This window comes from Miscanthus floridulus, chromosome 3 (genome assembly GCF_019320115.1).
Source record: "Miscanthus floridulus cultivar M001 chromosome 3, ASM1932011v1, whole genome shotgun sequence".
Classification (NCBI taxonomy): domain Eukaryota; kingdom Viridiplantae; phylum Streptophyta; class Magnoliopsida; order Poales; family Poaceae; genus Miscanthus; species Miscanthus floridulus.
This window is the reverse complement of record NC_089582.1, coordinates 114810779-114832374: the sequence shown is the minus strand read 5'-3', so window position 1 is coordinate 114832374 and position 21596 is coordinate 114810779. Positions and strand designations below refer to the sequence as shown.

Sequence of the window (21596 nt, the reverse complement as noted above, 5' to 3'; positions counted from 1 at the left end):
GCTATGGCGAGCCGCCGCTGCAGGAACAGCACGCGGGCCAATTCCGGCAGCGAGGGCAGCGTGAGCGGGTCAGATGGGTGCGCAAGGAGCAGGCGATTCGACTAGCAAGAGGAATTAGATGATGATTGTTTGGTGGCGACGAATTGCTCGGCGAACTGAGGAGCTCGACGGTGAGCAGAGGAAGGAGAAAGAGGGAGACGGCCGGTGGCTTCACGCTTTAACAGCGGGGACGTGGCTTCTAGTCTTCCAGGTACTCCAGCTCCTACTTGCGAACGCCACCGAAGCAGCTGCGCGTCAGCACGCGCGAGGGTGGCGAAAACGGTCGTCGGTGAGCAAGCGGACTGCGTACTACCGGCAAGCGAGCGTGGCAGGCCCGTTGAAACGTGCGGCTCACGTGCTTTGGCCGCCACGCTGGCACTGCCACGTCGCCTGGAGGCCACGCCGGATGGTAAATGGACCTACGATGAATAACTTGACAAGTTCAGGGATCTATTTTCCACGTTTGCAAGTTCGTGGATCGGACTGGCACAGGCCGACAAGTTAAAGGGTCGCTAGTGTATTTCACTCTTTACAAAATATTCTTGACTTGTATGAGATTTGCTCGGGGCAAACAACAAACAAAGACAAATCCTCAGGGGTCGTTTGGATTGGAGGATTTTCAAAGGAAATTCGTAGGAACCGGAAAACAGAGGAAAGGAAGTAGAAGTGAGTGTTTGGAACGGAGGATTCACGCAATCCCTTTCCTATGGAATGTTGTAGCTTGCTAGCGATTTTACAGGAATAAAAAATTCCACTCGCATCCAAGGTTTTCTTTTCTTTCGCGGAAGGCTGAGAGGCAGCGCGTGTGAGAAGAGGAAAAAAACGAGTTGTAGTCGGTACTCATATTTGCCTGAATCTTATGATTCCTATGTTACGAATTCCTGCGTTCTAAACAGCCTAAATTTTCTGTTCCTATGTGTTTAAAATCCTATAGTTTTCACTTTTCATCATACCTCATTCCTGCGTTTTTTTCCTATTCCTACGTTTTGGATTCCTTCATTCCAAACAGGCCCTCAATAATGTTTAGTAGGAACACAGCTGAGAGGGATAGGTGTGACGTGCTGTCCACTCTGAACATTACTACATAGGCGTCGAAATAAAAAACTTTTGCATATTTAAAAGATTGGGTGTGGAAACGAATACAAGGTTGGAAGGAAAAAAAACTCATCTCTAAAGTCTCCTTTGGCACGGCTCATCCAAAACGGCTTCACCGGTGAAGCCAAAGCCGGTGAAGTCAGAAAAACTGGCTTTTCCCGGCTTCTAATTCATTTTAACCCCGGCTTACAAAACGGCTTCACGCTACAGTGCCTCGACTTGCGTAAAATAGATGAAGTTGAAGCCAGCATAAACCGTGCCAAAGAGGCCCTAAAGCATGGAAGAAAATTTTAATAAAGGGAGTGGCTCAAGCTATCCCATCAGATGCTATGTCTTGTTTCGACCTTACTAAAACACCGTGTGATAAGCAGCTTGTTCGTTTGCTCGTATCTGGCTTATAAGCTATGACTTATAATTATCAGCCAACAAACAATATTTTTCTCTCATATCAAATCAGCCAACCGTCCTATGAAGTTGCGACAACCGTGCTATCCTTGGATGATGAAACTTGTCTCAGGGCAGTGACGCTGATGTATGCCTGGTGGGAGACTAGAAACAAAGCAAATGCAGGGGAAGGAGTGCAACAGCCGAGCTAAGTCATCAAGCGGGCTGCCACTTTGGCGTCGCAGTCTAAGCCGACAAAGACAAAGGATAGGAGCAGCACACCACAGTCACAGAGATGGGCTCGTCCACCAGCGGGATTTATAAAGGTCAATTGTGATGGCTCCTTCTAGGAGACTAAGAGAGGAGGATGGGGTTTCATTTTTAGAGATCATCAAGGAAAAGCTCTCATGTCGGGTTTAGGATCCCTCTCATGTCGGGTTTAGGATCCCTTTCAGCCGTCGATGATGTCGATTGTACAGAAGCCCAAGCATGTGTAGCTGCTCTTCAAGTGGCATCGAATCAAGGTATTTCTAGAATAATTTTGGAGACTGACTCAAGTATCACAGTGAAGGCCCTGCAGTCAACCGAGCTGGATTTAAGCTCCGCCTCTGTCCTTTACAGGGAAGCGAGGGATTTGATTATATTTTGTTTCGATTCGATACAAGTTTGTCATGTCCCTGATCGTGTAATATTTGTGCTCATGAATTAGCTCGGTTATGTTTTGGTTGGGACCCGGATCAACCCCATGTTTAGGTGGATCCCCTCCTCAGCTTTGTAATCGACTTAGTGGTTCGCAACTCTGCTGAACCTTCTGTTATTGAATAATAAAATCTGAGGAGGTTTGTTTCAAAAGAAAAAAACACGTAACCTCTCATGAACTCGCCTGGGTACCTGCCTGCCGGCCGCCTGATCCATCACTTCACTGCTGATCAACGGTCGAGATCAACCATATCAACGGGGCATGCCGCCTGGACCAGACCAAACGAAATGAGCATGCCAGTGACCTTGGAGATGCTGTCACGGCTCAGTCCACGGACTTCTCCTTTCTGACTTGATGCTGATGTGTGACTTGTCAGTGGGATCACTTGTTGTTCATGCGTGTAGTGAAAATGCTACAGCGTGAATCGTGCTTACACTTGTTCACGCGTATATAGTGAAAATGCTACGGCGTGAATCGTGGTTGAGTCAATTAGATCCTTCTTAGTGGATGATTTTATTTACGTTCCAGTTTCTAATACTCAACTTGTCGCAAACAATATAGTTTTATCTGCATAAACTCATTTTGTCTAATGAAAATTTTACTATCTCTCTTTATCTATTATATATCATGTCAACTTTGTCCTGTTTCAAGACGATTTTGCCCTGGAGGTTGACACGCTCCTGGCTTAGGGTGCGTTTAGATCCAAAAAATTTTGGATTTTGGCTCACTGTAGCATTTCGTTTGTATTTGGTAATTAGTATCTAATTATGGACTAATTAGGTTCAAAAGTTTCGTCTCGCGATTTCTCGACCAACTGTGTAATTAGTTTTTTTTCGTCTACATTTAGTACTCCATGCATGTGCCGCAAGATTCGATGTGACAGTTACTATGCAAAATTTTTTGGCAACTAAACGGGGCCTTAGCCGCGATATTGCGCGGCCTCAATGGCCGAGCGCGTTGTCGGCTGGCTCGGAGGGTCGTAGCCCGGTTGGCCCTTGTCTGGGTGTTGGCAGGTTTCGGCAGTTGTGATCGCCTCTTCTCACTGTAGCTTTTTTTTTTTTTGTTTTCTTCTTTCCTTTGTGTTCTTTGGTCCTCCTCCTTTTTGGTAAGCCGGGTGCTTACCATTACAGGGTAGCTTGTAATGTCTCTCTACTTTTTCTTAATGAGATACGTGCCTATCATGTTAACTTATTTAATACAATAAACTCTTATTCAAACTGACCTTATTATTGGTCAACACATGAGTGCATGACTTAGTCATTTAGCAATAAAATTGGACAGGATAACTATAGGTTTAGTAATAGTGAGCTCCACTTGACCAAACACGTAGAGCATATACATAGCGTAATGTAATATTTGATGTTTCAAGAAAACATGGGCATTGATAAAGATATTGCTCTACGTGCGAAGGTAACATCGTGAATTCGTGATGGCTTTGTTTAAAAAAGTACTATCATAGCGGTTTGAATAAATATGAGACCAAAATAAAGTTTAATGATTGAAATAATGCACCTTTTAAGTTTGGAGACCAAAATGACATCCACACAAGTTCGAGGATCAGACATGAACTTCACTCGTACATAAAAACATGTTTTATGATTGTCAATCTATCCATATCTATGTGTATACCTAAAAAGTGCTGTTTATTGATTATTACTACGCCGCGTCGGCCATTCATTCATCATCGACATCTGATGAACTAAAGTTTCAACAAAAGAAAAACATAACGAAAAGTTGACAAATCCTAGCTGCATCCTGCAAGTGGCAAGAAAACACCACGCCGCAAAGCGTCTACATTATCAAATATTTCCCTGTGTCATTGTCAAAAATCTCCATTCAACCATGCTTAAACCCGGTCAAACGTTAGAACGCCTTTCCGGACGCTCAGCCGTTCACCAACTGCTCGCGGAACTGAAAAAGTCAAGAAAGGCTCCTCGCAGTCCCATCACCCTCTCACGATTTCTCTCTGTTTTTTTTTCCTCTCTTCTTCATTTTTCATAGAAGAGACTCAAGAGACCCACTGGATTTATGGAAGGCGAGCGCAGAACATGCGCACTGTCCCGCTGCCAAGTGGATCCCACCCGTAAACTTTAAACTTCCCGGTCCCACTACTTGCTGACATGGTGGCACACCGCCCGCTGCTACGCGCACGCCGCTGTGTACCCCCAGGTCAGGCCGTGCGTGCTGCCCACTCCCCCAGGAGCATTTCTCTCGCGAGTGCTGGAGCGAGGGGACTTGCCTTCTCCGTTTTCGCGCACATCCGCCGTTTTACCTCGCCGTTCCGCCGCGCCATCGCATCGTCCGCGCTCCCTCTTCTCGTTCTACCCCGGTACGACTCGACGGCGGCCGTGGGCGCCGGAGGTGCGGCTCCGAGGCTGCAGGTGGTGCGCTCGGTTCGGGAGATCTCGGAGTTTGCTGCTTGCGCGGTCGAAAAGGGGCGCCGGAGGAGGAGGAGGAGGCTGTGCAAGCTGTGCTGAGCTAAGGGTTCGGGGTTCGGGCTCAGTGGAGGTGCAGCGGCAGGAGGGAGCTGGAGATGTACGGGCCGCCGTCCCGAGGCGGTGGGGGAGCCGGCGCTGCCGGAGAGCAGCCTAGGGTTTACCAAGTTTGGCGAGGAAGCAACGTAAGCTCTCGCTCTCTCTCTCTCTGTTTCTCTAACTCCTGGTTTTGGATTTTGTGGGCTTGTGAACAGTGCATCTGGATCTGGGCGTACGGTGATTAGCAAGGGTTTTGTGAGAAGACGGTAGGGTCCCTGATGCGATTCTGCACGAGTGGTGGGAAATTTAGATGCTGCGGTTGTGCGTTAGGTTCAGGTGCCTGTGGTCTGTGTGATCCTGTGCTTGAAATGTAGGGGTTTAGTCATGGAATTTTGGATTGTTGAGTATGTTGATGCCACTTATGTCTTAGTGTTTACCTAAATGTGAAAATGTCACTGGATAGTACCAAGCATGGAGATGCTTCAACTTTCTGTGCCTTAGTTGTTGTGCCAGCTTGGAATCTAGTTTCTATTTCTCTCTTACGGGAGTCCTGTTTGCTTTCATAGACACCAAGACCTATCCATCTGTCTCCTTTTCCTTGTAGCTTCGCTTCAAGCTTGGGCATGCTTTTGTTATCTCGGGCATCATAGAAGACAAGAAACGGTTTTTACTTCATTTGTATTATTGGGTATCATAATGGGAATATGCATAAGAACATGATTTTGTATTTTCTTCTGTTGATCAAATTGTGTGGCCATAGTAGATTGCATAATGGCAAAATTCACCGGTTTTTACACTGATCTGGAATGAATCATGAAATGTGGCTCGAAACTAGGAAAAGCACATGCTTTATTTAATTTGAACATTACGCTGACGACATCCAGTACAACAGCTGCCTTTCATACTTGTAGTGTACTGATCAGTCTGGGCAGGACATACTAACTCTTGTGATGAAAGATTACTTTTAATTGATGTAACTTCTGAACAGTTATGGAATGAATTATAAAACATGGATTGAAACTAGGTGGAGCAAAGGCTTCCTTTTCATTGGACACTACACTTAGTTTATCAGGTACAGATGGTTTATCTCTTTGTGGCATGTCGATCTGGTTTTGGTGTTTGGTGGGAAAATATGGCTTCGAGGCATTGAGCAGAATAACAAAATACTTAGGTTGGTGATGTGCATACCTACCATTTTGGGGAAAATCATTGGGGCACTGATGATGTTGGTCTAATTTATAGAAATGCCCTTTTAGCTGTTTACGGAGAGTAGGGATACTTTTCACTCAAAAAACCCTTTTGTCCATTTAGGGGAACTGGGATACTTTTTATTCATCTGTGGGGAATCACCACCTGTTCATTGAGGGATACTTTTTATTCACCTATGGTGGAATCACCATCTGTTCACTATTTGAAACTTAACTTACTAGATGGAATCAGCTTTACTGGCCCATGAGCATAATTTCAGCAGGCCGAGTTATAACCTGACGTATGTACCTGAGCTCACCATCTGTTGAATAAGCTGTGATGGGGAAACTTCTTTTATCGGGCAGAACCTCCTTTCGTCCATCCCTTTTCTTTCCTGTTTCCCCACCCATTCTGCCACTCTAGATTGTCCAATTGGGTGCAAGCTGACATCCTCAATCAATGATATGCACCAGTCCTCTTTCTCAGATTATAGCCTGTGGATTCTGTTTACGAGCTATTGAGGCTTCTTTTGGGGTGGTCTACGAGTACGTTCCCAGGCAGGCAGTATTGTGTTTCATTGTCTGAGACTTAACATTGATTGTCAGCTGCTCACTGGCCATGTGTTTACTCATGCAATTCTTGTGAAGCAACTGCAATTTGAATTTCTTTCTGGTAGTTAGGCACACCTTCTTCCCTGCCAGTGGTCAGTATCCCTTGGCTTTTGGATAGCAAATCGGCTTCAAGTTTACAATTAATTAGAGAAGTTACCTGGCTAAGTTCCAGAAAGCATTGTATGGGGGCTGTCAGCCTGCCCAGCACTTCCTCCCTGTGAACAGAATTCTAATTTACACTATGACATGTTCTGATGCTTCTTTAGTTCATTATAATTCTTTACTTTATACAATATCCTTCTAGTATCTTTCTTGTATTATATGTTCATTTTCCAATGGCAAATTTTACAGCTGAAGTGTTGAGGGGATATTTTTGTTGTTTGGTATCTGATGGATGAAATGTTCTAACTCAACGCCGTCATATGTTACATGATGCTTTTTTTTATACATATGTTTCGCAATTGAGTTTGCTGATATTCTTTTCAGGAGTTTTTCTTGCAAGGCCGGTTCATATTTGGACCTGATGTGAGATCCTTGTTTCTCACCATATTCCTCATCCTTGCACCAGTGGTGGTCTTCTGTATATTTGTGGCCAGACATCTTATCAATGACTTTCCTGATCATTGGGGAGTTTCAGTTATGGTCATAGTGATTGTCTTCACAATATACGTAAGTGCTGTTGTGCTTTCCAAACTTTTTCAAGGAATTTTGTGGAAGCTTGTCTGCAGTTAGTTATTTCATATGGCAGTTATAACCATGTTCTCTTGCTTGATAATTGGATGTTCTGGATAAATACATGGCAGTGTACAGCAAGCAAATTGTTAATACATGGGGTGGTCCAATTTTTTTATGTTAGTTCACTGCTGTAATTCTGTTGTCTTACCACAGATCTTATTTAATCCTCATTTTTTGATGTTTGAATTCCAATTTTTTTCAGAGTTGTAGCAGTTGAACCCCTTGTGATAGTGAGCTTTTAGATCCCAAATAGTGCTGTTAGGTTGTTCGTGCTAAATGGATGCAGTTATACAAGTTGCTAATACCTGGAGATGTGTCTTGATTATGACATCTGTAAATGTTAGAAGAATCACCCTTTCATCTCCTACTATAACTAGTTGCTTATATTAAGAAGAAAGGAGTCCAAGATGATTCATAAAAAAATGTAACAACAACTAGTGACCTTAACATGGGCATCATGGCTGCAAACTGCTAAGCCCTTTGACTTCTGCCATGCACAATAGCTTGGCCTCATCTTTAATATCCTTCGAGATGATGCTCATACTAGGTGATGCACCATTAAAACAGACAACCATTTCTGTAGTATAACTAGTGAAAGGATCTAAACAATGCCTAGAGGCGGGGGGGGGGGGGGGGGGGGGGGGGGGTTGAATAGGTGTATCTAAAAAATTCTACACAAAACTCAAGTCACTTGTCAGCAACTGTCAGAAGTCCCGACAGTTTGGGTTGGAACTCCCGATGTCATCAGAAGCTCCGGCGCAAACTGTCAGAAGTCCCGACACCTACGGGAAATGTACTACAAGTGCTAAAATGAACTTTGTGACTTTGATAACTTACATCCCCACTTTCTAGTGGTAAGGTAACGCGTTGGGTTGCTCTTTTGACGCCGAAAGGTCACCACTCCGTAGATCGAGTCCAAACCCTAAGAAATTCTTTGGGGAGGAAGAGCCACACAAGAACAAAAGTGATAGCACAAGTCTCAACAATAACAAGCACACGGGACAAGGATTTATCCCGAGGTTTGGCAACCCCACAGAGGAGCTCCTACGTCCTGTTGTTGAGGTGACCACAAAGGTTGGAGTCTCTTTCACCTCCTTGCCTCTCTCAAAGCAACCACAAAGGTCACTCGAGGTTTCCACTAAGAAATCGAGGGTAATACAAACTTCCCAAGGCTCTTCCACAAGATGGAAGCTCTTGGGCAAAGCCTAGCTGGCTAGGGGCAAAGCCCCAAGAGTAATAGACACAAATCCAACCGGCTTGACGAAGAAATCAAGTGCTCAAGCTTGCCAAAGTTATTTTCTCACTCAATCCACTCTCCTATCACTCAAATCCATCCTTGGGAGAATCGAAGTTAGGAGCAAAGGGGAGAGAAGGAAGCCTTGAATGCTCGGGAGGTGTTTTGGACGAAGGTTGGTGGCAGTGAATGAGTGGGTAACGGTTAGAAGAGAGGAGTAGAAATCTAACCGTTTAGATCTACGTCGGAAGTTCCGACGTAGATCTCGGGACTTCCGACCCATAAAGAAAACACTGTTCACGCAAGGTCAAAGTCCGCATGAGCCAGTCAACGTCGGAAGTCCCGACGGACTCCCGACGTACGTCGGGACTTCCGACGGGCGCAGTCAGCCGACCAACTAAAGTCCAGGTGTCGGGACTCCCGACTTGGGTCGGGACTTCTGACGGCCACGGTCATCGCGCAGGCTAAGTGACTGGGCGTCAGGACTTTCGGCGTGAGTCGTGACTTCCAACGGTCGGGAGTTCCGACTTACGTCGTTACTTCAGACACCAAAAGTCACCGAAAACTATTCTACGTGCTCGTGAAGTGGTAGAGTGTCTCTCTTTAGATTTTATTTTTATGCTTGAACACTCTATCATCCTCAGACCAACTAAGTTTGCATCCCTCTTTATAGTGCGACGGATCCTAAACTCAAAACAAAATATAAAACCCTCGGAGAACGCTTTGAGTTCGTTCGCCTTTACAACTTTAAGAATTGAGGGATACCATTTCATCTTTATCAACTGTTTGAATCTTTCATGGGACTAATAGCTGCAACATATCTCATTAAGATCACATTAGTCCCTAATTTGGATGTCATCAATACAACAAAACCCACATAGGGGGCAAATGCACTTTCAATCTCCCCCTTTTTGGTAATTGATGACAACCAACTTAGGCTTTTATAAGAATTAAAGAATTTAAAATTTTTGAACCCTAAAATTTATGAAGAGCTCCCCTTGATGTATGCATGAATTTGAATTTCAATTAGAATCATCTATACATGATTTGCATACATCAAGACAAAAGGCCCCCCTAAATTTTGCAATCCGTGGGGTGCAACAATTGTGTGTGAACAAATATGTATCCGTGAAAAGAAATGTAATATGACATGTTATATTCACAAACATATAAAAGAATGTATGACAAGATCAAATAAAGGAAACTTGACAACACATGGCCATACAAAAACTACAATCACCATCACAAGTAGAGACAAGTACAATAGATAATAAGATAACTAGATAATCATAGACTTGTCCTGCAACCATCCATCACACACATATATACATGTCCATCACATAGTGCCACCACACGACGTAGTTCATACAAGCTAAAGGTTTTAAAGTCTCGAAACTAAGTGACCAACTAACTTATTATATGATAGATCAAAGCCTAACACTCCCCCTTTGTCATCTTGGTCACCACCACCATCATCATCGTCGCCGTCATCATCATCTTCCTCGATGTAGTCCTCGTCTTCTGCAGTGGCCTTGCTCTTGCCATGAGGGCGAGAAGCAGCATCATCCTCGTAGGCCTCACAAGCCTCATCATAAAGCGCCAGAGTCACTGGGAGGCACAAACGGCAGCGGAGGTGAAGACACAATAACGGCCTGCTGCTCCAAACGATAGAGCTTCTCTTGCATGTCATGCTCGCGTTGAGCACTAGCACAGCACTGTCCAAACATATAGGTCATGAGGAACTTGAACTTGCTGGGCTTCTTATCAGAGGAGGAAGAAGAGAGTGGCTCGACACTAGAGGAGCGAGAAGCAGCAGGAGGTGAAGCACCACGGCGAGAGCGAGAACCCGAAGCACCTTTGCCTTTGCCTTTGACTTCTGCAGCTTTCTTCTTCAAGTCCCTTGCAGCTGAGATGGATATCTTGTTGGAAATCTTGATAAGCTTGTGCTGGGAATCTGTGGGGAACCGGATGCCTGACACTTGCTCAATCACATGCATGATGTAGGGGCATAGGGAAGGTGCCGCACAGGATCCTCAGTGGTATCATGAATCTTGTTCCAAATGTAGCGACTAATGGAAAACTGCTGAAAATCATCACCAAAGCGCTGGAGTACCTTCTGAGAGTCATCATGAAGAAAGGTGGAGTCACCTCGCTTCGGATACAAGATCTGCCGCAGGATGTTGTTTAGAACATAGAAATAGGGCTTCAGATACACTGTCTGACCATCTGCAGGGTATCCATCAAGGTACATGTGCTGATACTCCTCCAAAGCAACATCCTCATACTCAGTAAGCTCAGGGGCATGGCGGTCGGTGCCACTCAAACCAAGAAGACGAGAGAAAGTGATGAAATCCACCTTGTAGTGCTTGCCTTCTGTAGTCCAATGGATGATGTCAATGACACCAGTAGCGTCTTTCTCATGGTGATAGAAAGCATAAAACTGAAGGATGATCTCATTGTTCTAATGCTTCCTAAACTCCATCAAGTAGGTGAGCCCCATGGAGCGCAAATCCTTAACCAACTGCTGCAGCTCAGGCTCCTCGAACAAACTAAGTGAATAAGCATTAATGCACTTCATCGGTATGACCGGAGGCTTCCGCTTCTTGATAAACTTGCTGTATAGAATGGTCTCATAGTAATCAAAATGAAAGGGGTGCCAGAAGCGGTACTCAAGCCTGAGATCCTTCTCGTCCTCAGCATACAAATTTCTACCTCTCATGGTCCTGATTTCTTGGACATGGTGACGGTAGTCAACTGATCGGGGAGGGGCCCAACCGTCAACAGGATCATGAGCAAGCTGGGGCTCCCGCACAGAAGGTGAAGGACCATCAAAACGGACTAGCTCACTGACAAACTGAGGACCATGATATGGTCACTGTTGAACTAGAACGGTGATGGTGCGGCCGGCTCGCTCGAGGGCTTCTTCTTCTTCATCAACAATAGGATCATCCCCAACAAAGGCATGAGCAGGAGGAGGAGCGGCGGCAGATGATCCTTGACCGTCACGGCGACAGGCAGCATGGGAACCACCAGCACCAGCACGGGGACATGCCGCTTTGGTGCAGCCAGACGTCCTGGGGATAGCGACACAGTCTTGATTCTTCTTGGACCTCTTCTCTTGGCGGCGGGAGGGACTGTCACCGTCCATGGCTTGAACAAGGGAAGGAGACGGAGGAAAACGAAATCCGCAGGCGACGAACAAATCGTCGAGCACTAGCACATCCACGAACGGAATCCCCACCACCGAGCCGAGGAAGAAGAGCAGAGCACGGGCGGTGGAGAGGGGGCGGAGACGCCGGGAGTGCTGACAGGACCCCCGGCGGCGCAGCCGGAAGGGAAGGGGCCGGAGTTCCCGGCGGCCAAAGGGCGGGCTGGATCTCCCGGCGGGGCGCGATGCGGCGGCACGAGGAGGAGCGAGGGCGGCGCGAGGGGGCGGCTGCGGGGCGACTAGAGTGTGGGGAGGGACGGAGGGAGAAATGACTGTGGTAAAACAGGCCGGGCCGGGTGAAAATGGGTTTCTAACCCTTGGTCAAAAGACACGGCGTGGTCAAAACGAATGGTAAAAACGGTTGACTTAGATCTGCGTCGGCAGCGGTCGGTAGTCCCGACGCGAGTCGTGACTTCCGGCCGTCGGGAGTTTTGACCTACGTCGGGACTTCCGACGCAAGGAACTGAAAAACTCCCAAACTTGAACTCACTACACCATGTGGGGCAAAAATATGATGGACACTTAACATTTTCACAAGTGACTAGATTTCATTCAACCATCACAAAGCAATAGTCACTCATGAAAATTATAAAATAGATTTTGAAAGTGTCAAACAATATTTTCTCAATTCTTTTCTCCTAACTAGATCAAACAAAGTGTGTGCAAAACATCAAGCCATGTTACGAGAGTCAATGATATTTAGCTCACTCCTCAAAGCACAAAATCTTGACTCATCTAGAGGCTTTGTGAAGATATCGGCTAGTTGCTTTTCGGTGCTCACATGATAAATTGCGATATCTCTTTTGGCTTCGTGGTCTCTCAAAAATTGATGCCGGATGTCTATGTGCTTTGTTTGAGAGTGGTTTACAGGGTTGTTTGCCATCTTAATTTCACTCTCGTTGTCACACAAAAAAGAAATCTTGGTTAGCTCACAACCGAAGTCTTTGAGGGTTTACTTCATCCAAAGTAGTTGGGCACAACATGCATCGGCCGCCACATACTCGGCTTCGGCGATGGACAAAGCAACGGAGTTTTGCTTCTTAGAGTTCCATGACACCAATGACCTACCAATAAATTGACAAGTCCCGGTGGTACTCTTTCGATTTACTTTGCAACCGGCATAATCCGAATTGGAATAGCCAAGTAACTCGAAAGTGGAGCCTTTAGGATACCACAAGTCAAGATTAGGAGTGTGCACTCAATACCGAAAAATTCTCTTAATAGCCATCAAATGATATTCTTTCGGATTAGCTTGAAATCTTGCACATATGCACACACTAAGCGTAATTTCGGGCCTAGATGTAGAAAGGTAAAGGAGGGATCCAATCATGGAGCGATATACCTTTTGATCGATGTCCTTTCCTCCTTGATTAAGGTTAAGATGTCCATTGGTTGGCATAGGTGCTTTGATGAGCTTGGCCTTGTCCATGTCAAACTTCTTCAACAAGTCATTGGTGTACTTAGTTTGACTTATGAACGTGCCATCCTTGAGTTGCTTGATTTGAAATCCAAGAAAGAACTTCAATTCTCCCATCATGGACATCTCGAACCTATTCGTCATAATCCTACTAAATTCATCACAAAAAGCCACATTAGTACTACCAAATATTATGTCATCGACATATATTTGGCAAACAAAGATATCATTATTGACTTTGCGACTAAATAGAGTAGCATCGGCCTTTCCTATCTCAAGCCCTTGTTTGAGTAGAAAATCCTTCAAGCAATCATACCAAGCTCTAGGGACTTGTTTGAGCCCATAGAGCGCCTTGTCGAGCTTGTAGACGTAGTTGAGATACTTGGGGTCTTCAAACCTGGTGATTCCTCTACATACACCAACTTGGATAGGGGGCCATTGAGAAACACATTCTTCACGTCCATTTTATATAGCTTGAAATCATGATGAGCGGCATAGGCAAGTAGAATACGAATTGATTCTAGTCTAGCCACTGGTGCATAGGTCTCCCCAAAATCCAAGCCTTCAATTTGAGTGAATCCTTGAGCCACCAATCTTGTCTTGTTTCTTGTCATCACGCCATGCTCATCTTGCTTGTTGCGGAAGACCCATTTGGTTCCAATCACATTTTGCTTGGGCCTTTCCACCAAGGACCAGACTTCACTCCGAGTGAAGTTGTTCAACTCCTCTTGCATGGCTATCATCCAATCCGGAACATCAAGTGCCTCTTCCACCCTACGAGGTTCTAAAGGAGAAACAAACGAGTAATGTTCATAAAAATTTGCTAAACGGGAACGTGTAGTTACCCCTTGTCGAATGCTCCCCCATATGTTATCAATGGGATGATCCCATTGAATGGATTGATGCACTCTAGGATGTGGCATTTGAGTTGATCTTTGGATGGGGCCATCCATTGGAGGATCACAACCATGATCTTGTGGAGGGTTGACTTCACTTCTTTCTTCATTGTTGAGTTGAGCTTGAGCTTGTTCATTGTTGACACCACCTTCATGAGAATGACCTTGTGCTTCATTTGATCTCCCATCTCGATTATTTCTTGTTGCGGAAGCTTCACCATGTTCATTGGATGAAACATGATGAATGTTTGGATCACAACATGGTCTTCATCTTCGTCTTCAACGGGCTTTACTTCACCAATGGCAAGCTTCTTGATTGCTTTGTGTGTAGCTTCTTCATTACCTACAATTTCAACATTGACTTGCTCCTTTCAAGAGCCGTCGGTTTCATCAAAAGTCACTTCAACCGCGATTTCAATCAAACCGGTTGTTTTATGGAAAACACGATATCCATGTTCGTTAGTACCATAACTAAGCATAAAACCTTCATCAACCTTTGGTGTAAACTTCGAGCTTTTGGATTTCTTGTTAAGTATGAAACACTTAGATCCAAAAACTCTAAAGTAGTGCACCTTAGGCTTTTTACCGGTTAGAAGTTCGTAGACGGTTTTTTCTCTTTTCTTGTGAAGATATAAGCGGTTGATGGCATGACATGCCGTGTTGACCGCTTCCGCTCAATAGTTAGTGGGAGTCTTGTACTCATCCAACATTGCTCTTGCGGCTTCTATGAGCGTTCGGTTATTACTCTCCACAACACCATTTTGTTGTGAAGTATATGGAATTGAAAACTTATGCTTGATTCCTTTATCATCAAGAAACTCTTCAATGTTAGTATTCTTGAACTCCGTCCCATTGTTAACTTCTAACTCTCTTGATCTTGACATCAAACTCATTTTGGGCTCTTCTTACAAACTTTTTGAAGATGACTTGTACTTCACTCTTATCACGCAAAAAGAACACCTAAGTAAAACGAGAATAATCATCAACAATTACAAAATCATATTTGTTACCACCAATGCTTATATAAGCGACGGGTCTAAATATGTCCATGTGAAGCAATTCCAATGGCCTTTCGGTTGTCACAACATTCTTGACGGGATGTTTGGCTCCAACTTGTTTTCCGGCTTGACATGCACTACAAATTCAATCTTTCTCAAAAGAAACATTCGTTAGTCCAATGATGTGTTCGCCTTTTTGAAGTTTGGCTAAGTTCCTCGTTCCAACGTGGGCAAGTCGGCGATGCCATTACTAACCCATGCTAGATTTTGCCATTAAACAGGTCTTGGGATTTACTCTATTTGATGTGAAATCAACTAGATAGATTTTTCCTTTTAGATGACCCGTGAATGCAATAGAGGAATCCGCCCTTCTATAGACTTCCACACCCTTATCCGTATCCGTAAAGAGACAATTGTAATCCATCTCACAAAGTTATGAAACGGACAACAAAATGTATCTCAACGAATTCACAAGTAAAACATTGGAAATTGAATTGTCATTTGAGATAGCAATTTTAACCAAACCGAGAACTTCTCCTTTGCCATTGTCACCAAATACAATGTTTTCACTTTGGTCTTGACTAGGTTGGAATGCTGTGAACATGTCCTTTTCTCCGTTCATATGATTGGTGTATCTACTATCCAACACCCAACTTGTTCCACCGGAGGAGTATTCCTTCAAAGACAAATTAAGCTTTTGTTTTAGGTACCCAAAAAGATTTGGGTCCTAGGGGGTTAGTCACATAAAACGCGGCACCCAAACACTCCTCATGATCTCCTTCCTCTTTTGGGCATCAACATACTTCACTACGATTTTGCCATCCTTGCCCCCAACAACACATGTAATCACTAGCATATCATCGTGGGAGTGGTGCTTGTGGCTTGGGAGCCTTCACCTACTTCGTCTTGTTTGTCGTGTCACTTGTAGGTGCAATCTTGGGAATGTAGACCTTGTTGTTTGCCTTGCATATGAGCTCATCAAGGGCAACACCCTTGTTGAACTTTACACAAGGCACACCATTGATCATGCTCCTTTCATTGGTCATCCCATCATACCTATTGTAGCCAATGCCTTCCTTGATTGATGGGTGCCTTGATGACTTGTATATGGTCTCGTTGGATTGCTCTTGACATTTGCATCCATTCTTTAAGATCATCTTCAACCTTTGTATCTCCTTGTCTTTTTTCTCTAGCTCAACAAGGTTAGTTGCATATGCATTTACATCAATTTTATAGCATATTTTACAACCATTACTAATGAAGACATTAGAGTCTTCGGTTGCCGATATTGCCGATCTTGTCGGTGTTCGATATTGTTTCTTCTCACGCGGTAAGCGCTTAATGAAGACCTTGTTCTGATACCAATTGAAAGGATCTAAACAATGTCTAGAGGGGGGAGGGGGGGGGGGGGTGAATAGCCGTATCTAAAAAATTCTACACAAAACTCAAAGTCACTTGTCAGCAACTATCGGAAGCCCCGACAGTTCGGGTCGAAACTCCCGACGTCGCCAGAAGTTTCGGTGCAAACTGTCAGAAGTCCCGACGCCTACTGGAAATGTACTACAAGTGCTAAAATGAACTTTGTGACTTTGATAACTTAACCCCACTTCCTAGGTGGTAAGGTAACGTGTTGGGGTTGCTCCTTTGACGCCGAAAGGTCACCACTCCGTAGATCGAGTCCAAACCCTAAGAAATTCTTTATGGAGGAAGAGACACAAGAACAAAAGTGATAGCACAAGTCTCAACAACAACAAGCACATGGGACACAAGGATTTATTCCGAGGTTCGGCAACCCCACAGAGGAGCTCCTCTTCCTCGTTGTTGAGGTGACCACAAAGGTCGGAGTCTCTTTCACCTCCTTGCATCTTTCAAAGCAACCACAAAGGTCACTCGAGGTTTTCACTAAGAAATCGAGGGTAATACAAACTTTTCAAGACTCTTCCACAAGATGGAAGCTCTTGGACAACGCCTAGCCGGCTAGGGGCAAAGCCCCAAGAGTAATAGGCGCAAATCCAACCGGTTTGGCGAAGAAATCAAGTGCTCAAGCTTGCCAAAGTGATTTTCTCACTCAATCCACTCTTCTATCACTCAAATCCTTGGGAGAATCGAAGTTAGGAGCAAAGGGGAGAGTAGAAGGGAGCCTTGAATGCCTGGGAGGTGTTTTGGACGAAGGTTGGTGGCAGTGAATGAGTGGGTAACGGTTAGAAGAGAGGAGAGAGCTATTTATACTCATAGTAGAAATCTAACCGTTCAGATCTACGTCGGAAGTTCCGATGCAGATCTCGGGACTTTCGACCTATAAAGAAAACACTGTTCATGCTAGGTCAAAGTCTGCACGAGCCAGTCAACGTCGGAACTCTTGACTTACGTCGGAACTTCCGACGGGCGCAGTCAGCCGGCCAGCTCAAGTCCAGGTGTCGGGACTTCCGACGGCCACGGTCACCGCGCAGGCTAAGTGACTGGGCGTTAGGACTTCCGGAGTGAGTCGTGACTTCCGACACCAAAAGTCACCAAAAACTATTCTACGTGCTCGTGAAGTGTTAGAGTGTCTCTCTTTATATTTTATTTTTGTGCTTGAGCACTCTATCTTTCTCAGACCAACTAAATTTGCATCCCTCTTTATAGTGCGTCGGATCCTAAACTTAGAACAAAATATAAATCCCTTGGAGAGCGCTTTGAGTTCGTCTGCTTTTACAACTTCAAGAATTGAGAGATACCATTTCATCTTTATTAACTCTTTGAATCTTTCATGGGACTAATAGCTGCAACATATCTCATCAAGATCACATTAGTCTCTAATTTGGATGTCATCAATACACCAAAACCCACATAGGGGGCAAATGCACTTTCAACTAGTTTCTTTTCTTATACAACTAATTTAAAGATTGTGGACAAAGACGAAGCTGTAACTATAGCCACCATTGCAATGATGGTTGTTTTGCATCCCAATCTAATGGAGTGGTGTGAGTAGCTCTGTGGTTGGTCTGTCCTACATGAATGATGGTTCTTTGGACTCATTTCCACTTTACTGTAATTGATTGTTAAATATCAGCAATGTGGAACAATTCTCCCAGTTTAAGCAACAAACGAACGAGTCAAAATCTATAGAGGTTTTACTGAAAGCCATGAGAAACACATTGGGTTGCGGTTATGGAGATATTACTGTTGTTGGCTGATAGCATTTACATGTCATGTGCAAAAGATAAAGGGTATACTACTTAGTTGACCATCGAAAACCTCAAAGCAAATACGATTTTTTTATGCTTTAGGATTATCATTGAAGAAGGCCGGGCCTGGTGCAAACGGTAGAGTCTTACCGTCTGTGACCGGAAGGTCCCGGGTTCGGGTCGCGGTTTCCTCGCATTGCACAGGTGAGGGTAAGACTTACCACCGACACCCTTCCCTAGACCCCGCACAGAGCGGGAGCTCTCTGCACTAGGTATGCTCTTTTTAGGATTATCATTGAAGGTAATAATAAGCTTTAGTGAGTAAATTAATCCATCAGCAATGTGAGGCACTGTGGTTTGCTGTACTCCTTTCTTCAACTGAACCTTATTTCTTTTGTTTTCCAGGATTTGACACTGCTGCTTCTTACCTCTGGTAGAGATCCTGGTATAGTGCCACGTAACACCCATCCTCCTGAACCTGAAGCTATTGATATGATCAATGATGCTGGAAATGGTCAGACACCACAACAATTGCTGTTGCCACGGACAAAGGATGTTATCGTAAATGGGGTCATTGTGAAGGTCAAGTACTGTGACACCTGCATGCTGTACAGACCACCTCGATGCTCACACTGTTCTATCTGTAATAACTGCGTGGAGCGCTTTGATCACCACTGCCCTTGGGTTGGGCAATGCATAGGATTGGTAAGTTTGGGAATGCCTTGAATAGCTTAACATCATTGTTGCAATATGCGTTGCAGTTTAATCTTGTATCCAGTAGTGTTATCAGAAGACTGCTCAGCAGTTCAATATTCATCCAGTATTGTTATCTGAAGATATATCTCAGCATTTTGATATTGCATCCAGTTTTGTTATCTGCACATTGCTCACTGGATTTCTTTGTAATTAACAGCAGCTTTTGTTATTTGGTGCTAACTGCATGTTTATCTGCTGCAGCGCAATTATCGGTTCTTCTATATGTTTGTATTCTCTGCAACATTACTGTGCCTCTATGTATTTGGCTTTTGCTGGGTGTACATTGTGAAGATTAGAGACGCAGAACAGTCGTCGATCTGGAAAGCAATGTTGAAGACACCAGCATCAATTGTTCTGATCATATACTGCTTCATCTGTGTGTGGTTTGTGGGTGGGCTGTCTGTCTTCCATTTCTATCTCATGAGCACTAACCAGGTTGGTACCCTGTCAACGTTTTAATATAGTTGGTTTTACCTGTAAGCATATTGCTAGGAATTGGTTGTTTTACTCGTAAGCATATTGCTAGGAATTTCTAATCACCTTTCCTATCATTTGCAGACAACATATGAGAACTTCAGATATCGCTATGATCGGCGTGCCAATCCGTACAACAGAGGGATCGTGAACAACTTAATGGAGATATTCTGCACCGCAGTCCCTCCTTCCAAGAACAATTTCCGAGCTAGGGTCCCAGTAGAGCAAGGTTTACAGCAATCACGTGCGCCAGCAAGGGGTTTCATGAGCCCAAACATGGGTAAACCTGTTGGGGAACTTGAATTGGGTAGGAAGCCAATATCATGGGATGAACCTCGGTCAGCAGCTGATATCAGAGACTTGGAGGTTGGTCTAGGCGGTCTATTGGACGAGAAGGAAGGCAGAGTATCCCATGCATCCCCGGATCTGAGCAGAGAAACCCTTCCTGAGCTTGTGGAAGGGAGGGCTGGTGTGCATTCGAGGCGATCAAGTTGGGGTCACAGAAGCGGGACCTCGGAGTCCATGGACAGCGTTGCTGTGCAGATGGGAACCGGAGATTCTCACTGGGGCTCCATTAGCAGTGTCCATGGCACAACCAGTGGAGCTCACTAGCAAGCCACCACGTCTTGACGGTTCTTTTTGTGAAACCTGCCTGATACCAACAACGAAGAAGCAACCTTTGTGTGTTATCTGTTCTCTGTGCGCCTGTGCCTTCACTCCATCTAGGATATACGTCTGCAGTGCTTTCTTACTCAGCGTCCTGGGAGCGCATCAGTTCTTCTGATGTGCTTCCCGTTTGGTGTTCTAAGAAAAAAAAAACAGAAGAGCTCCTTAACTCCTTAGTTGTTTGGATTATCCACTGTATATAGATATGTATGTTATTGCAAATTGGAATTGCCTGTAGAGTTTGGCTTTCGCGCATCCTTAGTTTCTTCACGCCCTTTAAATTTGCACCCTGTTGGAATGGAATCGCATGAGCTTTCTATTCACTTTTGTGACTTTGTGAGCATGTCAGCTGGTGACAGGCCGAGTTTATTAGCGGGAAGTTGAGCGCAAATGCAATCATCCCTTTGCTTACACCTAAATGGTCAGTCATCCCTTGGGTGCGTTAACACCCAAATGGTCAGTGCGAATGTTCAGAAACGATGGAATCTCTGTTCTCCTGTCGGGACACAAGTAGGCCACAGGAGCGTACGTACGTAGTGCCCTGGCTAATGGCCTCCAGCTCGAGCAGCACTGAGGTAGGCTCCACCGCTCAAGCAGCACACAGCACTTGAGGTACGCTACTAGTAGACAGATGCTACACATATACATGGTGGATACTTTCATGTGAGCACGTCCTAGACTCCCTACATAGCACACGCGCAAGCAATAATACCAAGCGATTCCAAACGTCCCGAGTACGAAGTGCAGTGAGCAACGAAAGAAGATACAGATACTGAGATACAGATGGTCGGTCGAGTCTGAGTCAGACGGTACGAGGAGAAGCACGCAACAGAGCATGCACCAAGCAAGCCCAGATCGATCCTGCAACAACTAGCTGTTCTGATCCTTGCACACTCTATGGACACTTTGCCTTCTCTCCCGTTCGAGCCTTCGAGGAAATGCATGCTCGGTGCTGGCCGGCCGGCAAAGATTCCCTCCCAGTCGTTCGGCCCCGCGTAGCACGAGCGGCAAGGCACTTGTTCGTCCTCGCGCATCCTATCCTCGCCGACTTTATTTTCCGTTCTCGGCGAGAGGCGCGGTTCGGCAGCGCTGCATTATTGTTCACCAGCGGCAGCTAGCAGCTGGACGCCCGGAGCTCAGTAGGGTACAGTAGGCGCCAGTTAACCGGGCACTAGCAGGCCCGCAGGGAAGGCATTTCCGCTTTGTCACCTCCGCGCAGGAAAGCATCCTCCTCCGTTTCCGTCGCCGAGCTGCGCTCAATGCCCTCGCTGATCCCGCGTGCCGCGTGCATTCTTACCGGCTGCGACTCTGCGAGCGATGCCAATATGGGATGCAGCTGTAGGGGTCCGAGGCAGGCCTAGGAATCCACGATGCTGACGTAAAACTAACCGGTCGATCGACAGAGGCTGGCCGTAACTTTGGCAAAGAAAAATGCATATCGCTTCGCACTGCGAAGTGCGTATGAAATGTTCGACCAAACCATGCATGCATACACATCGGCACACGTGCATGTGCGGTGGATAACAATTCACACATGCGTGAATGAAGTGAAAA

General features: G+C 45.2%; 1 protein-coding gene across 1 annotated transcript; it reads left to right on the top strand.

The window, feature by feature from the left end:
- Window positions 1–4349: 4349 nt before the first annotated feature.
- On the top strand, window positions 4350–20297 carry LOC136542138 (probable protein S-acyltransferase 7). Its single transcript, XM_066534440.1, has 5 exons — window positions 4350–4838; window positions 6978–7160; window positions 18552–18851; window positions 19104–19337; window positions 19461–20297. The coding sequence occupies exons 1-5, from the start codon at window positions 4752–4754 to the stop codon at window positions 19986–19988; spliced, it is 1332 nt and encodes a 443-aa protein (XP_066390537.1). The 5' UTR covers window positions 4350–4751; the 3' UTR covers window positions 19989–20297.
- Window positions 20298–21596: the final 1299 nt, after the last annotated feature.

Coding starts and splice junctions, on each gene's coding strand:
- LOC136542138 (XM_066534440.1), top strand. CDS start 4,752: ATGTACGGGCCGCCGTCCCGAGGCGGTGGGGGAGCCGGCGCTGCCGGA. Junction 4,839..6,977: donor AAGTTTGGCGAGGAAGCAAC/GTAAGCTCTCGC, acceptor TATTCTTTTCAG/GAGTTTTTCTTGCAAGGCCG. Junction 7,161..18,551: donor TGATTGTCTTCACAATATAC/GTAAGTGCTGTT, acceptor TTTGTTTTCCAG/GATTTGACACTGCTGCTTCT.